This window comes from Diabrotica virgifera, chromosome 4 (assembly GCF_917563875.1).
Source record: "Diabrotica virgifera virgifera chromosome 4, PGI_DIABVI_V3a".
Lineage (NCBI taxonomy): Eukaryota > Metazoa > Arthropoda > Insecta > Coleoptera > Chrysomelidae > Diabrotica > Diabrotica virgifera.
The window spans coordinates 127,399,553-127,415,954 of record NC_065446.1 but is presented as its reverse complement, the minus strand read 5'-3'; the positions used below and the strand labels follow the sequence as shown (position 1 = coordinate 127,415,954).

At 32.6% G+C, this 16,402-nt stretch overlaps 1 protein-coding gene across 7 annotated transcripts in view; it reads left to right on the top strand.

The window, feature by feature from the left end:
* Positions 1–16,402, top strand: part of LOC126883913 (collagen alpha-5(IV) chain-like) — a 35,525-nt gene that overhangs the window by 5,735 nt on the left and 13,388 nt on the right. For all 7 annotated transcript variants that reach the window (XM_050649628.1, XM_050649629.1, XM_050649630.1 and 4 more), the window contains exon 2: positions 11,944–12,141. In XM_050649628.1, the coding sequence (XP_050505585.1) occupies positions 11,944–12,141 (198 nt within the window). The remainder of the gene's footprint in view (positions 1–11,943; positions 12,142–16,402) is intronic.

The window sequence follows — 16,402 nt, the reverse complement described above, 5'->3', positions numbered from 1 at the left end:
TATGTAGCCTAAATGATTTATTTCAGTCATTAAAAAGGAGCATTTGTCAAGACGGAGATTCAATTTGTTTTGAACCAATAAGCAAAATATTTCTTTTATAATGTCTAAGTTCTCTTCAACAGTTTTTGTTGCTATTAATAAATCATCAATATAAATTAGTAATTTGTTATGTTCCATCAAGTCCTTGAATATAGTATGAACGTATCGCATAAAAACAGATGGTGAATTGCGCAAACCAAATGGCATTTTCAAAAATTCATATTGAGCACTGGGAGTTACAAATGATGTGTATTTAATTGAAGATTCCTCTACATTAACATGATAAAAAGCACTTTTGAGATCCAAAGTTGAAAAATAATGTTTATCTTTAAGTTGACAAAGTTGATCTTCAATTAGTGGGATTGGAAAATTATCCCGTAAAGTGATTTTGTTTAATGAACGATAGTCTACACGTAGTCTGAAGTCATTAGTTTTCTTTTTAATTAAAACTATTGGTGAGCTATACTCTGAATTACTCTTACGAACAATATCCTTATCTAACAAGTCATTAATTATTTCTTGTACAGCATTTTTTTCAGCATATGATAACCTACGAGGTTTATAATAAAAAGGAACATGATTTGGATCTACAACAATTTTCATTTCACATTTAGTCATAGGTTCATTAGGTCTTTCTGGATTTACATAATCAGTCATAAAAATATCAACTAACTTTTGTCGATCTAAATTATTTAAATTGGGATTGATATCAATATTAATTTCATTTTTATCTACATAGTCAATATGTAAAATATCATTGTCAATATTTGTATTTTCAATATCTTTAGAAGAAATCTCTACTTTATTCCCTGAAAAAGATATGGTAAGTTTGTCGTTATGCATAAAATCTCTACCAAACAGACATTTATATGGTATGGTTTCATTTGGTACAACATAAATGAGTAAATCAATAAGTATGTCATTAACTTTCATTTTAAACAACACAGAACCCAAAATTTCTAGTCTACTTTGGTTAATACCCTGGAAAGTTTTCTCAGGAATATCAGAAAATTCAAAATTGAAAGATTTTACAGTATCTAAAGTTATTAAGGATATAGCACTACCTGAATCTACAATAGAATCAATATAAATAGAAATTTTGTCCTTCAAAAGACAAATTGGTAACATATACCCACTTGCATTATGCTGTTTCACAAAAAGTGCAGTGTTACTTTCTACCTTGACCTTGGGTGGATTCATCCTGAACTCATTCTTGGGGCAATTATTTCTTTGGTGATCCATTGCTCCACACGTATAACACGAACCCTTTTGTCTAGCTGGTTGAGTACATTGAACTGCGGAATGTCCAATCACATTACAGTTGAAACATCTAATAGCTTTGCTTCGTGTAGCTGGATTATTTTTAAAAGTAGTTATTCTTGGCAAGTCGTATTTTGAATGTTCACGTTTTGTATTATAGTTTTCCTTTGCATTAGGTTTCTCTCTTCTATCGCTTATTCTACATTTTCGAGCACTAACAATTCTTTCATAACTCACGATGTCTTGATACAGGGTGTCTTCATCACGATGCTCTTTTGACATAATAAAATTACTTAATTCCTTACTCCACAAACCAATGGCAATTTGTTCTTTTGTTTCTTCAAATGGCAGTTCGAGTGATTTGCATAGAGAAACTTTCATATGGAAATAAATGGAAACATTCTCATTTTGATTTTGAGTACACTCTTGCATCTTTCTCCATAAATCTGTTTTATTTTGTGAAAACAGAAACGTTTTCCGGAAAGCTGTTTTGAATTTGGACCAATCTGTGATTTCATTTCGGCCTATAAACCAGAACTTTGCAGCACCTTCGAGATTGCTTTTGGCTGTTTGGTATATAAATGCATCTGGCCAATTGTGTAGTACCGCTGAAGATTCAATTTGCTTTAACCATACTGCTGCTTGGCTGGAATCACCTTCACCATTAAATTTCTCAATAGTTTTAGATAAATCTGGCATTATATTAAAATTTGGTACAGGATTACTTATTGTTGACATGCTGTTTTGTAGTTGCAACATATGAAGCATCTGTGCATTCTGTTGGAGTAATGAATTAACAAGGTTTACCATATTATCATTCGGATTCGGATTCACATTATTATTATTTGAGCCGGGGCTATTCGCTTGGGGTGATAACACAGGTGGTGGTGTAGGCGGTGTACCTGGTAAGTTATTTTCGAGGTTATCCATAACGAAACATAAAAAATATAATTTCCTTCTGTCCTAACAACACAGGGGGAACATAAGTATAACCCCACACCTGATTCTGTAGAAAGGATGTCTTCAATTTCTTAAGAAATAAAATAATACACCATCATGGTTCACAACTTTATTCCCACCTCATGTCTTACAGTCTTCTCCTGTCTATCATCTGTCAGCTGTCATTACCCCTTGACAACCTTGACAGAACATCAAATTTAAATTTAAAAAAAGGCGGTAACGATATGAAGCCTACATAAAAAAACATATTTAACAAATTACTCGCAGATCTCAAAGATGCAAATTTTATTACGGTTACAAATAGTTCAAATAGAAACGAGATCAAATTGACTCCGGTATGTGTTCGTTATTTTTAGCAAAATGAAGGTGTCAACGTGAAGCTTTTATATTTTTTTATGAACTTCCGGGTGAAACATCTGATCTTTTAGTAGAACATGTTTTAAAATGTATTAAAAAGTACTCTACTGATTCAAAATAGTTTTCCTTTGTGCTGATAATACTAATACTAACTTTGGGTGTGTCAAAAGGCAAGGGCAATGATATGTTTTTTTCCTTGGACTGCCCCTGTCCGGATTTGACCTTAATAAATTATGGTAACCCTATCTATGTTACAATTTTTCGTTGAGATTGACATCGTATACTTAATGTTTAGCGTGGTTTTTCTTAATTATTTTTTGTCCTCTAAGCTTCGCTTCCTCTATTGGTATCATCAGTGGGTATTCTAAAGCGGGCTTCACACTCTCGGCGAAGTTACTTCGCCAACGTTGACCGAAGTCCGAAGTACCTCTCTACACATTCGTTCTACTTCGCGAGGAAGTGCGATACCGACAAAGAGCGGTGCGATACCGACAAAGAGCGGTGCGATACCGACAAAGATCCCTTTGACTCGGACGCCCCAGACCGACAGAGAATGGAAGTAGAACGAAGTGAGACAAAGTTGCACAAGGTGGCCGTCTACACTCTTGTACTTGTTGAATCTAGATCGACTTCGGCGAGAGTGTGGAGCTCACATAAGCTTTTTTATCTCTTGTGGCTACTACTATGTCGTCAGCGTATCCTATAATTTGTGTAGATCTTTGTACATCTTAGGGATTCTAGTTTTTTTTCAGCTGTTTTAATCGCTCCCCAAATATATATTATCCATTAATATTTGATTAGTCTCATATAATAATCATGAAACTGTGTTTTATAATCCAATTAAGTAATTGTAAAAACAAAGAATTAAAAAACCCTAAGATTGCTTTAGGAAGAAAAAGAGAGTGACTGAAAAAAAAGGATGCAATCGGTAAAATACACTCATTTCTTCAAGTCCTCAACTTCCCATGTTTCTTGTCGTCCCCCTTTGTCTCTATTCTAGGATTCTTCGTGTCCACTTATTTTCATCATATTTGACTATCATCAAATATAATCAAATTACAGTAGTTCTGTACAAATCTAATAATTAATATAGCAATAATTGAAGTTAAACAATTATAAATTATCGAGAATATTTTAATATAATTTATTGCATTTCAATATTTGGACATATTTATTACATGGTAGGTAATTTACTTATTACAATTAAATTTACGCAAGGGTTCGTTATTAATTTATTAAAATCATGTTTTTATTATTTTAACAATATTTTACAGGGTGTAACAAAAATACAGGTCATAAATTAAATCACATATCTTGGGAACAAAAATAGTTCGATTGAACCTAACTTACCTTAGTACAAATATGCACACAAAAAAAGTTACAGCCCTTTGAAGTTACAAAATGAAAATAGATTTTTCCGATACATCAAAAACTATTAGAGATTTTTTAATGAAAATGGGCATGCGGCATTCTTATGGCATGACCTTCCTAAAAAGAAATTATAGTGAAATTTGTGCAGCTCATAAAAATTTTATGGGGGTTTTGTTCCCTTAAACCCCCCAAAGTTTTATGCACGTTCCAATTAAATTATTATTGTAGTACCATTAGTTAAACTCAATGTTTTTAAAACTTTTTTGCCTCTTATTACTTTTTGGAAAAACCAGTTTTAATCGAGATGCGGCTTCTTTTTTATTTTGTTTACATAAAAATTTTATGGGGGGTTTGTGCCTTTAAACCCCCCAAATGTTTGTGTACGTTCCAATTAAACTATTATTGCTGTACCATTAGGTAAACACAGTATTTTTAAAACTTTTTTGCCTCTTAGTATTTTTCAGATAAGGCACCTTTTATCGAGATGTGGCTTCTTTTTTAATATTTGTCAAAATATACCTCAAACTGTATTTTATAAATAAATTTTCATATTATTACCAAGTCTCTAAAATCGTCTTACACAAATATGTGGTGGATTTGAAAAAATATTCAAAATATCTCAAAAAACACTAACTTTTCGAAAAAGTACTAAGAGGCAAAAAAGTTTTAAAAACATTGTGTTTAACTAATTGTGCCACAACGATCATTTAATTGGAACGTACACAAAAGTTTGGGGGGGTTTAAGGGAACAAAACCCCCATAAAATTTTTATGGGGTGCACAAATTTCACTATAATTTTTTTTTAAGATCTTCCTATCGTAAGAATATCACATGTCCGTTTTCAATAAGAAACCTCAAACAGTTTTCGATATATTGAAAAAAGTCGATTTTTATTTTGTAATTTCAAAGGGCTGTAACTTTTTTTAGGTGCAGGTTTGTACTAAGGTAAGTTAGGTTCAATCGAACTATTTTGGGTCCCAGAATATATGATTTAATTTATGACCTGTATTTTTGTTACACCCTGTATTATTATTAATAGATAAGCATCTCTCCTGTCGTTTCCCCATTACTGAGGATCGTGATTTCTTTCAATATTCCTAACAATGTTTCTCCATTGGTCTCTATCTTCAGCTGCTCTAAGAGCTTCGCAGAATAAGTTTCCAGCTGAATGCTTTATTTGGTCAGACCATCTAGTTGGTGATCGTCCTCTTGATCTTCTCCCCGGAACGTTTCCAGAAACAATTAATCTCTCCAAACTGTCGTCACCTCTGCGAACCACGTGACCAAAGAATTGCAGAATTCGTTGCAGACATATTGTGGACAGCCTTTTTTAATATTGAGTTGGTTTAGAATGGAAAAGATAAGCATATAAGTGTTCTAATAGTTATTTATGAAACAGTCCGTGAATTAGGCTTTTTGCGCACGCACGCGATGTTTAGAGCACGAGCGGTGCGAGTGCTGTACATCGCGTAAGCGCGCAGAAAGTACTTCACGCACAGTGTCATACAATATTTTATCTCCGATAAACAAATAAAAAACTGCAACTCTTCGTCACTGGAATACATTTCTATTCTACAATGTTTAGAACTTTGACATTTAAAAATTCAAACTTCTTGCAAAGAATGAATTTGACTGATATATTTATGATGACTGAATGAATAATACTGATTTGTAATTTTGTTCTAGTAATTTTATATATTGACTTTTCTTTCAGTTCTCAGTTGTTTTATTAAACATCTATAAAGTAATTTTGTATCTATTTTGTCAAATGCAGATTTCTTCTCTCACTGTTCACTGCACTGATCATGGTAGTGAATTGATATGTGTGTGAACACACTTTCAAAATTACAACAATACAAAAGAATTATTTTTGGATCACGAACGATGTTTTGTTGTTGACAATAACAAAAAGAAGAAGATACATTTGAGATAAATAAAATATAGTTTTAGCCAAACTGGAAAATGCGTGAATGTGGAGAAAAAGTTCTGTTAGTTTGTAGGAACGAAAGAAGTAGTTTTTTTTTAGTTGACGGTAAACAACATTTCTATCAATTAAGGTTGAATCCTTCTTCTTCTTTAAGTGCCATCTCTGCGACGAAGATTGGCAATCATTATGGCTATTTTGACCTTCGAAGCAGCTGCTCTGGACAGTTGCCTTGAGCTGCAACCAAACCATTCTCACAGGTTCCTCAGCCAGGAAACCCGTCTCCTTCCTACGCTTCTCCTACCCTCTATTTTACCTTAAATTATTAGTCTCCAGAGGTTATATCTTTCGTCTCTCATCATCGTGATTTCGTTTCATTCAAGGTTGAATTAGCGAGCTCGAACCCAAGCTGGTGGTTTTCTAAAAAGACTCGTGTCATAAGTCGGAGTATTAGTAAAAATCTTTCAAAGAAATTATTTAGAAGGACCTAACTTTTTATTTTACGGCAAAGAAACAGACAAAATTTAAATTGAAATAGGTGTCAGACAGAGCTGTGTATTATCCCCAACCTTGTTTAACGTTTACTCAGAAATAATATTTAACGAAGCCTTGGAATGGCAATGTGGAGTTCGAATTGGGGTAGAAACTATTAACATCACTAGACATGCAGATGACACAGCGATCACTGCTGAAAGCATCGACGATCTTCAACTCCTTATAGATCCATTCGCTAGAGAATTCTCCAATAACAAACTTACAAAAATACATCAAACACAAAGTTACTTGTGGTTAGTAAAAGAACAGAACCGTTTTAAATCCCTAGAATGTTGGATAAACAAGACACTAAATCTTGATGAAAAAATTAAAACTCGGATGGAAATTGCAAAAGGAGCATATATAAAACGTATATGTTATTACGTATTACGTATATGTTTAAACAATTTAACTAATGGTACCACAATAATAATTTATTTGGAACTGACACAAAAGTTTGGGGGGTTTAATTGAACAAAACCCCCATAAAATTTTTATGGGGTGCACAAATTTCACTATAATTTTTCTTTAAGATGTTCTTTCCATAATAATGCTACATGTCCATTTTCAACAAAAAACCTCTAATAGTTTTCGATATATTCAAAAAAATCGATTTTCATTTTGTAACTTCAAAGGGCTGTAATTTCTTTTGTGTCCATATTTGTACTAAGGTAAGTTAGGTTAATTCGAACTATTTTTGGTCCCAGAATATGTGGTTTAATTTATGACCTGTATTTTTGTTACACCCTGTATATTAGATTAAATATTAAATATATAGGGTGTCCCAAAAGTAGCGGAACGGTCGAATATTTCGCGAACTAAACATCGAATCAAAAAACTGAAAAATACGTGTTCAATCATTTTCAAAAATCTATCCAATGACACCAAACACCAATCCCCACTACACCCCCTGGAAGTGGGATGGGGGGTAACTTTAAAATCTCAAATGGAACCCCCCAGTTTTTCTTGCAAATTTGGATTCGTTACGTAAAAGTAGGCAAATTTTATTCAAGACATTTTTTCGAACTGTGGATAGATAGCGCTATAATTGGGGAAAACCATTTGTCCTGATACCATAGGTAAATTATAGAAACGGTCTAATATCTCACGAAATACACTTCCAAATGAGAAACCAAAAAAGGTTTTTAATCTTTTTCGAAAACCTATCGAATAACACCAAACATGACCATCCAACCCACCCCCTGGAGGTGGGGTGTGGGGTAACTTTAAAATCTTAAATAGCCCACTTTTTATTGCAGATTCCGATTGGCCATAAAAAATTAAGCAACATTTATTCGATTCATTTTTTTTAATTTCTGATAGATGGCGTTAATAAATCGTATTTTTCCAATTAAAGCGCCATCTATTAACAATTCTAAAAAATGTTTCGAATAAATGTTGCTTAATTTTTCGTGACGGATCCGATTCTGTAATAAAAAGTGGGGGTTGCTATTTAAGATTTTAAAGTTACCCCCCACCCCCAGGGGGTGGGTTGGAGGATCACGTTTGGTGTTATCCAAAAGGTTTTCGAAAAAGATTAAAAAGCTGTTTTTTAGTTTCTCATTTGGAAGTGTATTTCGTGAGATACTAGACCGTTTCTATAATTTACCTATGGTATCGGGATAAATAGTTTTTCCCAAATATAGCGCTATCTATCCACAATTCGAAAAAATGTCTTGAATAAAAGTTGCTTACTTTTACGTAAAGAATTAAAATCTGTAAGAAAAACTGGGGGGTTTCCATTTAAGATTTTAAAGTTACCCCCCACCCCACCTCCAGGGGGTGTAGTGAGGGTTGGTGTTTGGTGGCATTGGATAGATTTTTGAAAATAATTGAACACGTATTTTTCAGTTTTTCGATACGATGCTTAGTTCGCGAAATATTCGACCGTTCCACTACTTTTGGGACACCTTGTATATAAATTACATATTAAATATTAGCAAGAGACAAAAAGAAGTGGGAAAAATTTGTACACGAAATTTAATTGTAAACTCCTAGAGGTAACCCTGGGAGTAATTCTCGTACACCTTAGCGTAAAACGTGTAACTGTATATATTATACAGAGAGAGTCTGTAAAGTGGAATAAATTCAATATCTCAAATACTAATTGTTTTTTTGGAAAATGCTCAGACCCGTCGATTAGTATTTCAAATTGTCCTTTTTGATATTCAATAAAAATGTATACAGGGTGTCCCAATTTAGAGATATGACGTCATCGTCGATTTTCTTAAATGGCAACACTGTCATTTTGATAGCTAATTTGATAGGGTTTGTAAAGTTATACATAACTGCAAAATGTCAAATTTTTATTCTCTACCATTTACAAGATAAGAGAAAATAACAAAGTTATATCTGTAATTTGGAATATATTCAATAATTAAAATACTAACTGTTTTTTTGAAAAATGCTCAGACCCGTCGATTAGTATATCAAATTGTCATTTTTGACATATAATAATAATGTATACAGGGTGTCCCAATTTAGAGATATGACGTCATCGTTGATTTTCTTAAATGGCAACACTATCATTTTGATAGCTATTTTGCTAGCGTGTGTAAAGTTATACACATCTGAAAAATTTCAAATTTTTATTCCCTACCATTTACAAGATAATAAAAAATAACAAAGTTATGAAGAACAAAAAGTAATCAAATAATAATTGAATTTATTTATTTCAATTAAGAAAATGCTCATAACGTTGCTCATTGACAATTTGACAATAATTGAGGGCAACATTATGAGTTTTTGCTTAATTTATTGAAATAATTAAATTCAATTATTAGTTGATTACTTCTTTTTCATAACTTTGTTATTTTTTATTATCATCTAAATGGTAGAGAATACAAATTTGAAATTTTGCAGTTGTGTATAACTTTACACACCCTATCAAAATAGCTATCAAAATGACAGTGTTGCCATTTAAGAAAATCAACCATGACGTCATATCTCTAAATTGGGACACCCTGTATACATTATTATATGTCAAAAAGGACAATTTGATATACTAATCGACGGGTCTGAGAATTTTTCAAAAAAACAGTTAGTATTTTAATTATTGAATATATTCCAAATTACAGATATAACTTTGTTATTTTCTCTTATCTTGTAAATGGTAGAGAATAAAAATTTGATATTTTGCAGTTATGTATAACTTTACAAACCCTATCAAATTAGCTATCAAAATGACAGTGTTGCCATTTAAGAAAATCGACGATGACGTCATATCTCTAAATTGGGACACCCTGTATACATTATTATTGAATGTCAAAAAGGACAATTTGAAATACTAATCGAAGGGTCTGAGCATTTTCCAAAAAAACAATTAGTATTTGAGATATTGAATTTATTCCACTTTACAGACTCTCTCTGTATATTTCAAACATAGAAGTATTCAAACAGAATAGGTCAAGGCGAAGGTGACTTAATGAAGATCACTAAAACTTGAATATCTGAGGCATATAATAAGAGGTCACAGATATTGAATACTGCAGTTAATACTCGACGGAAAGATAGACGGAAAAAAAGAAATTGGTAGGGAGAAATATTCATGGATCAGTAACGTTCGTCAATGGACTGGCTTATCAGATCAATTGTTACATGCCGCGCAAAAGCAGGAACTGTCGAGTTGCAGGGTTGTCATGTCGAGATGTGGTCCAGTCGTTTCTTCCATCGTGAGGCAGCTCCATTTAGGGCAGGCTCCCATCCAGGGAAAGTTTCATAAATCAGCTAACTAAAGGAAGGATGGATACTTTACCCCAATTTTTCACTTAAATTTCCAGCTATTGTTTTCCATAACTATTTCTTCATCTTAGCGTCCTGTCGTCTCAGCTGTCCAGGTGTCCAGGTTCAAAGGGCTTGGGTCGCCATGTTGAGTTGCAGGGTTGTCATGTCGAGTTGAAAGGAGCCGTGTCGAGTTGGAGGGTTGGATCCTCAATGGGACAAAAGGGGGGAGCCAACTATTGGACCTTAGGAAAACACTGACTCTAACTTATAACTTTATTTACAGGTTTCAACATCCATCAACGTAAGGTTACTAAGATGTTGTTTCGCTGGGTATTCTTTCAGACACACCCATCTCGCACGACTGCTCACTAGCATAGTAACAATCCTAATCTTAACATGAATAATAATAATACTATAATCCTCAGATTAATCCTTCTGTGGGATTTTTATATCTTCTTATAATTTGAATTTTAAAAGTAAACGATACGTGAGTCTCCGCGAGGTTACAAAAACAAACTCCGTCAATCAACCTTCGTTTTGTTTGTGATTGTAGAAACAACATCTTTTGTAACGACCTAATTATACCTAAATTATATACATTTTTTAGATACATATTTAGGGCTTTTTCCCTTACTGTACAGAACGATATCGGCAAATTGTCATGGAAGCTGCCCACGTCTGAAATTTGGTGCACGGTAATCAAATGAGAAGAACTTTTTATTGGCATTAACCTTTTGCGAAGTAGTAAAAAATAGAGTAATAATAATACTTGAAGGACCGGTCTCTCAAAATTATAGACATAAAAAATTTAAAGATTAAAAGGCGGAAGCGTTTCAACACGTTTCAATATTCCATTAACTTTTTTATTCTATATATTTCAATATAAAACAATACATTTCAATAATTTTTATATTATTTTAAAAATACTTAAAGTTTACAGATAAAGACGAAATATTTACAGATAAAGACGAAAACTATTTCGTCTTTCAATGCCAGATGGCGCTAGCCACCTACTATCATCACTTCAGTTGCAATGGGTGGGAAAACCTCTCGATACGAATCAGTTAAAATATGGAGAACAGTGCCTACGTTCCTTCCGATGAAGGCTCCAATAAGAGCCGAAAATCGCGATTCAAGGGACTGGACTGCACTCCGTATTCTAATTGAAAAGTAAGATTGTTTTGCCTTCGCATTGCAACTGAATAAAAATGGTATACATTTTTATTTTATAGTCGTATTACTCCGTAGAGTAACTAGGTGCATTTTTCCGGTGGAACTTTACCAGCTGCAGACAGGGGATGTGAATTGCATAGTGTAGAATTCCTTCCCTCTCGTCTTCACTGCAGCATCCATTTGACTTGCAAATTGTAGAAGTCTTGGAGGTGTCACCAGGAAAGTGTACCAATAAGTTTTCAATTTAAAAATCTTTTAGTAATATTTTTAATATGTTCAATATTAATAATTTACTATTAGGATTGAAAACTATTTCGTCTTTCGATGCCAGATGGCGCTAGCCACCTACTATCATCACTTCAGTTGCAATGGGTGGGAAAACCTCTCGATGCGAATGAGTTAAAATATGGAGAACAGTGCCTACGTTCCTTCCGATGAAGACTCCAATAAGAGCCGAAAATCGCGATTCAAGGGACTGGACTGCACTCCGTATTCTAATTGAAAAGTAAGATTGTTTTGCCTTCGCATTGCAACTGAATAAAAATGGTATACATTTTTATTTTACAGATAAAGTTTAAAAACATGTTTCACTTCTATTTCAGCTTCTTCGGCGCAATGTAGCAACGAAGCTAAACCTGCTCCTCATCCAACAGACTGCACAAAGTTTTATTTATGCCCTGGAAATTTTGAAATGTCCTGCGGGCCTGGAACACACTTCAATCCTAATATACTTGCTTGTGATTGGCCTAGCCGAGCTGACTGTAAAAGTGGAGGTCCACCTGGAGAGCCACCTGTTGACGGTAAACAACATTTATGTCAATTAAAGTTGAATTAGCCGACGTCGAACCCAAAGGTATTCTTGACGGGTTTCTAAACAGGGTCGTGTAATCTTCTCGTATTGACTATCCGTTCAGGATGTTGGCGAGTATCGCCGCAATCTGTACTTTGCACACTGCTGCTTTGAAAATATTTCTGGTTGTTACGTTGAACCTCATATGTACATTGTTCGAATAGGAAATCGTTGGCCTTCCTGGTCATTGTTTTCCCTGTAAAATAGTTGCAGCAGTCCATATTTCGCTGTTCCTCATGATGTGACTGAGGTATTCTATTTTGGCTGTTTTTATTGTGGTTAACATCGCTTTGCCAATGATGAATGGGTTGCTGGTGTGAGCACATATTCATGTATGTTAGGAAAATGAGTCCTCTGCTCACAACCTTTAGGTGACTCTTATTAAATTGAAAGATCTGACGACCGGTCTCGCTGTTTACAAATGTTATAGCATCTTCAGGCTATAGAAACATATTTACAGTGCATGTAAATAACAATGAAAATTGTAAAGTGTATACAGTATGGTGCAAATGAAAGGAATAAATTCGTAAACTTTAAGGAGAAATCCCGAAACAGGTCGATTTTTATTTTTAAATTATGATATTTCGGCATATATGGCGTACTAGTGACGTCATCCATCTGGGCGTGATGACGCAATCGATGAATTTTTTAAATAGGAATAGAGGTCGTGTGCTAGCTCATTTGAAAGGTTATTCAGTTCTCTATTCAGTAATATAAACATTTGCATCATTATTTATTCAGGGTGTCCAAAAAAAATTAAATTAAGTTATTTGACAAATAAGAAGATGTGTGTAATTTATTTAATTCAAAATACATTTGACTGCTGTCAAAAATCAGCAAAAAATGTTTATTTCACAAAAAACATTGCTTTTTGCTTAAATTAAATATTTAAACCTCCAAGAGGCGGAAAATTTATGAAATAAATATTTTTTTCTGTTTTCGGGTAACAGTAAAATGTATTTTGAATTAAATAAATTACATACATTATTCTTTTTTTGTCACATAATTTAATTCAAGAAAATTTTTTGGACACCCTATATAATCAATTAATAAAAAATGATAATGTAAATGTTTATATCAGTAAATAGAAAATTGAATAACCTTTCAAATGAGCTAGCACACGACCCCCATTCCCATTTAAAAAATCATCGATTACGTCATCATGCTCAGATAGATGACGCCACTAGTATGACACTTATGCCAAAATATCATAAATTAAAAATAAAAATCGACCTGTTTCGGGATTTTTCCTTAAAGTCGCCGATTTACCAAATAACGAATTTTTTCTTTTCATTTGCACCATTAATAACCATACAAACAAACAGTTATTAAGGTAGTGCAAAGGACTTAAAGAATAGTCAGCAGATATAATACTAATTAATTAGTAGTTAACAATAGGTATGCTTTATTAGATTTCAAGTAAAATTTTTAATTTTTATGTTTTAAGTTTGGTGTTAACCAGCTACACTTTGAATATAAGAGTGGAGCTGGTCAACACTTAAAATTTAAAATTTAACTCGAAATCTAATTTAAAGCATACCTATTGTTAACTAAATAATTAGCATTATATCGCACCTCCGCTCAAACAGTGTCACGAGTCAAAAAAGCAAAGTATCGAGAAAACCCGTTTAAAATTTGTGCTAGAACTTTTTCGGGTTTAATTCAAAAATTGTTAAAATTACCTAGTATAATAACTTATTTGGTCAGTGGCAAAGATTTTTAAAGCTCTACAAAATAGTGTATTAATTTTGCTAAAAATATTTAAAAAAGAATGTGTGTGTACTTTGTACGCAGTAAGAAGTTATACTTCTATTATATGATTTCAACGAAATCAATATAAGTACTTTAAACAGTTTATTTATATTTTATTTAAATATTAAACAAATTTTAATACTCACTACTTTCCAAAAATTTTTATTAAAACAATACCAAAAATTAAAAAAATAAAAGAATAAAACACACGCAAACACATTGAAAAATGAAACAAAAAAATGATTTCTGAACAATAATTGTTGACAAAAATTTTAACTAAATACGTATTTTCTGAAAAAAAAAATATAATAAATATACTTACAATCATAAAATGTATAAAAAAAATAAAAATTTGCATTGGGAATTGAATCTGCGTCTATAAGGTTGTTAGATTTTGAACTCACCGCACGCAGAACTTAGCTATCGAGACATTTGAATTATGTGGGAAGATATAGCAACTAAACGTTTTAAACTTTTTTGACAGTTGCTTATTCTCTACGTACCTGTTGCTTTTAAAAACTATTTAAAAGGTCACTACAATTATAAACTTGCTTTTTGTGTCTGTCCTCACAACAATAAAAACTAATATACTACATACAATTTGTTTACCCATAACCATTGACGTGTTAATAAAATAACAGACATATTGAAGAATTGTTGACAGGTCATTGTAATTACCCAATCAGAGGACGTATAACGTTTAAGCTGCGCCGGGTACCAAGATTTTGATGATTTCGAGCACATATGAATTTACTCCCAACGCGCCTAAAGAAGTATAACCTCAAAAAAAATATTTTTTTTTGAGTTGTGACATTATACAGATAAAATAACGAAAAATTTACGAAATATTATTTATCAAAAGTGGCTCTTGCAGTACAGAATGTATCATTATTATTATCTGGTTAAAAGAATTAGGGCCGGTTGTTCGAACACTAATCAACAATGATCATTATCAAATATTTAATTACTGTCACCAACTGTCAATGTCAACTTTGTTTGGGTTGCTGAAAACATAATTGATTACAATTATGAAATTACTTAATCAATTATGTTAATAATTGTTATGTTAATTGATTAACTAATCTCATAATTTTAATCAATTATGTTTTCAGCAACCCAATAAAAGTTGACATTGACAGTTTTGGTGACAGTAATTAAATATTTGATAGTGATCATTGTTGATTAGCGTTCGAACAACCGGCCCTTATACTTTTTAATGATGTAAATTTAAATACAAGTAACCACATTAAACAAAAAATACTTCAAAAAAAGTTAAATAAGTGATGACTGTGTCACTTTTCTTTAAGATCACACGCAGATTGTTTTGAATAAAGAAGTAATCACATAAATATATTGTCTTAACTCGACAAACGACGCTTTATACACATCTTAGATGGACAAATGCCTTGCACAAGTCGATATGTGACACTGTTTAAGTTCGGTGCACCGTTGATTTTGGTTAATCATACAGGGTGATTGATTAGTGTGATAAAGCTCAGTAGATCCGCTTAGATAGCAATAAAAGTTAATAACCAAAATTGTAGCCAACTTTGAGTTTCACATTACAAAATTAATTAGAATGTTACAGGGTGTTCGATATCATAATGGCAGACCAAATATGTTTTTTTTTAATGGAACACTCTATATTTTATTTTCTATTCTAAATGTCCTTAACTTCCCTATCACAAAAATGTAAAAGTTTGTTATGTCGTACAGGGTATTTACAAAGTTATAACCAATTTTCCATGAAAATCGTAACAAGTTCAGCTCGCCGTATAAATAAAAATTAGCATAACAGCAATATTTTATTGGTGCCATATTTTTTTGTTAATTGTCAAAATTTTTAAGAATGGTTGATATTGCTAAATTTGTTTATATCGAATACAGGGTAAGTCAAAGCGCAAGTACATAAATTTCTCAGTAATTTTAAATGGAACACCCTGTATTTTATGTTACTAACGAAAAGTAACATTACCGTACTTTAATTTTTGTATAATATTCCCTATATCTAAATTTGTTAGTTTTAGAGATATTTTCATTTTTCAGAGCAAATTATTAATACGGTGTCTAAATTTTTCCAAATTTTAAGTAAGCCATGACTGAATTGTCTGAAACTGACGGTTCACCATAATTGTTTGTGTATTGTGTTATTAAATAGTTAAGATGAACTTTACTGTTGATGAAACTGTAGATATGATCTGGAATTGGGGAAGTGCAATAAAAATGCGTTATTATCAGTAAGAATTTATCATGAACTACTCCCTGAAAGACGACAACCTACAACAGCCAGCTTTGAACTTAAGGATTGGTTTTTAACCGCACGGCTTCAGTTATGTATAAAAAAAAAACACGGGCGAACAAAAAGTACCGTAACAGGGGAAACCGAAATAACTGTGTTGCTGGTAGTTACTGAAAATCAACATACAAGTATACGAAATAAATCCAAAGCAAACGAACTA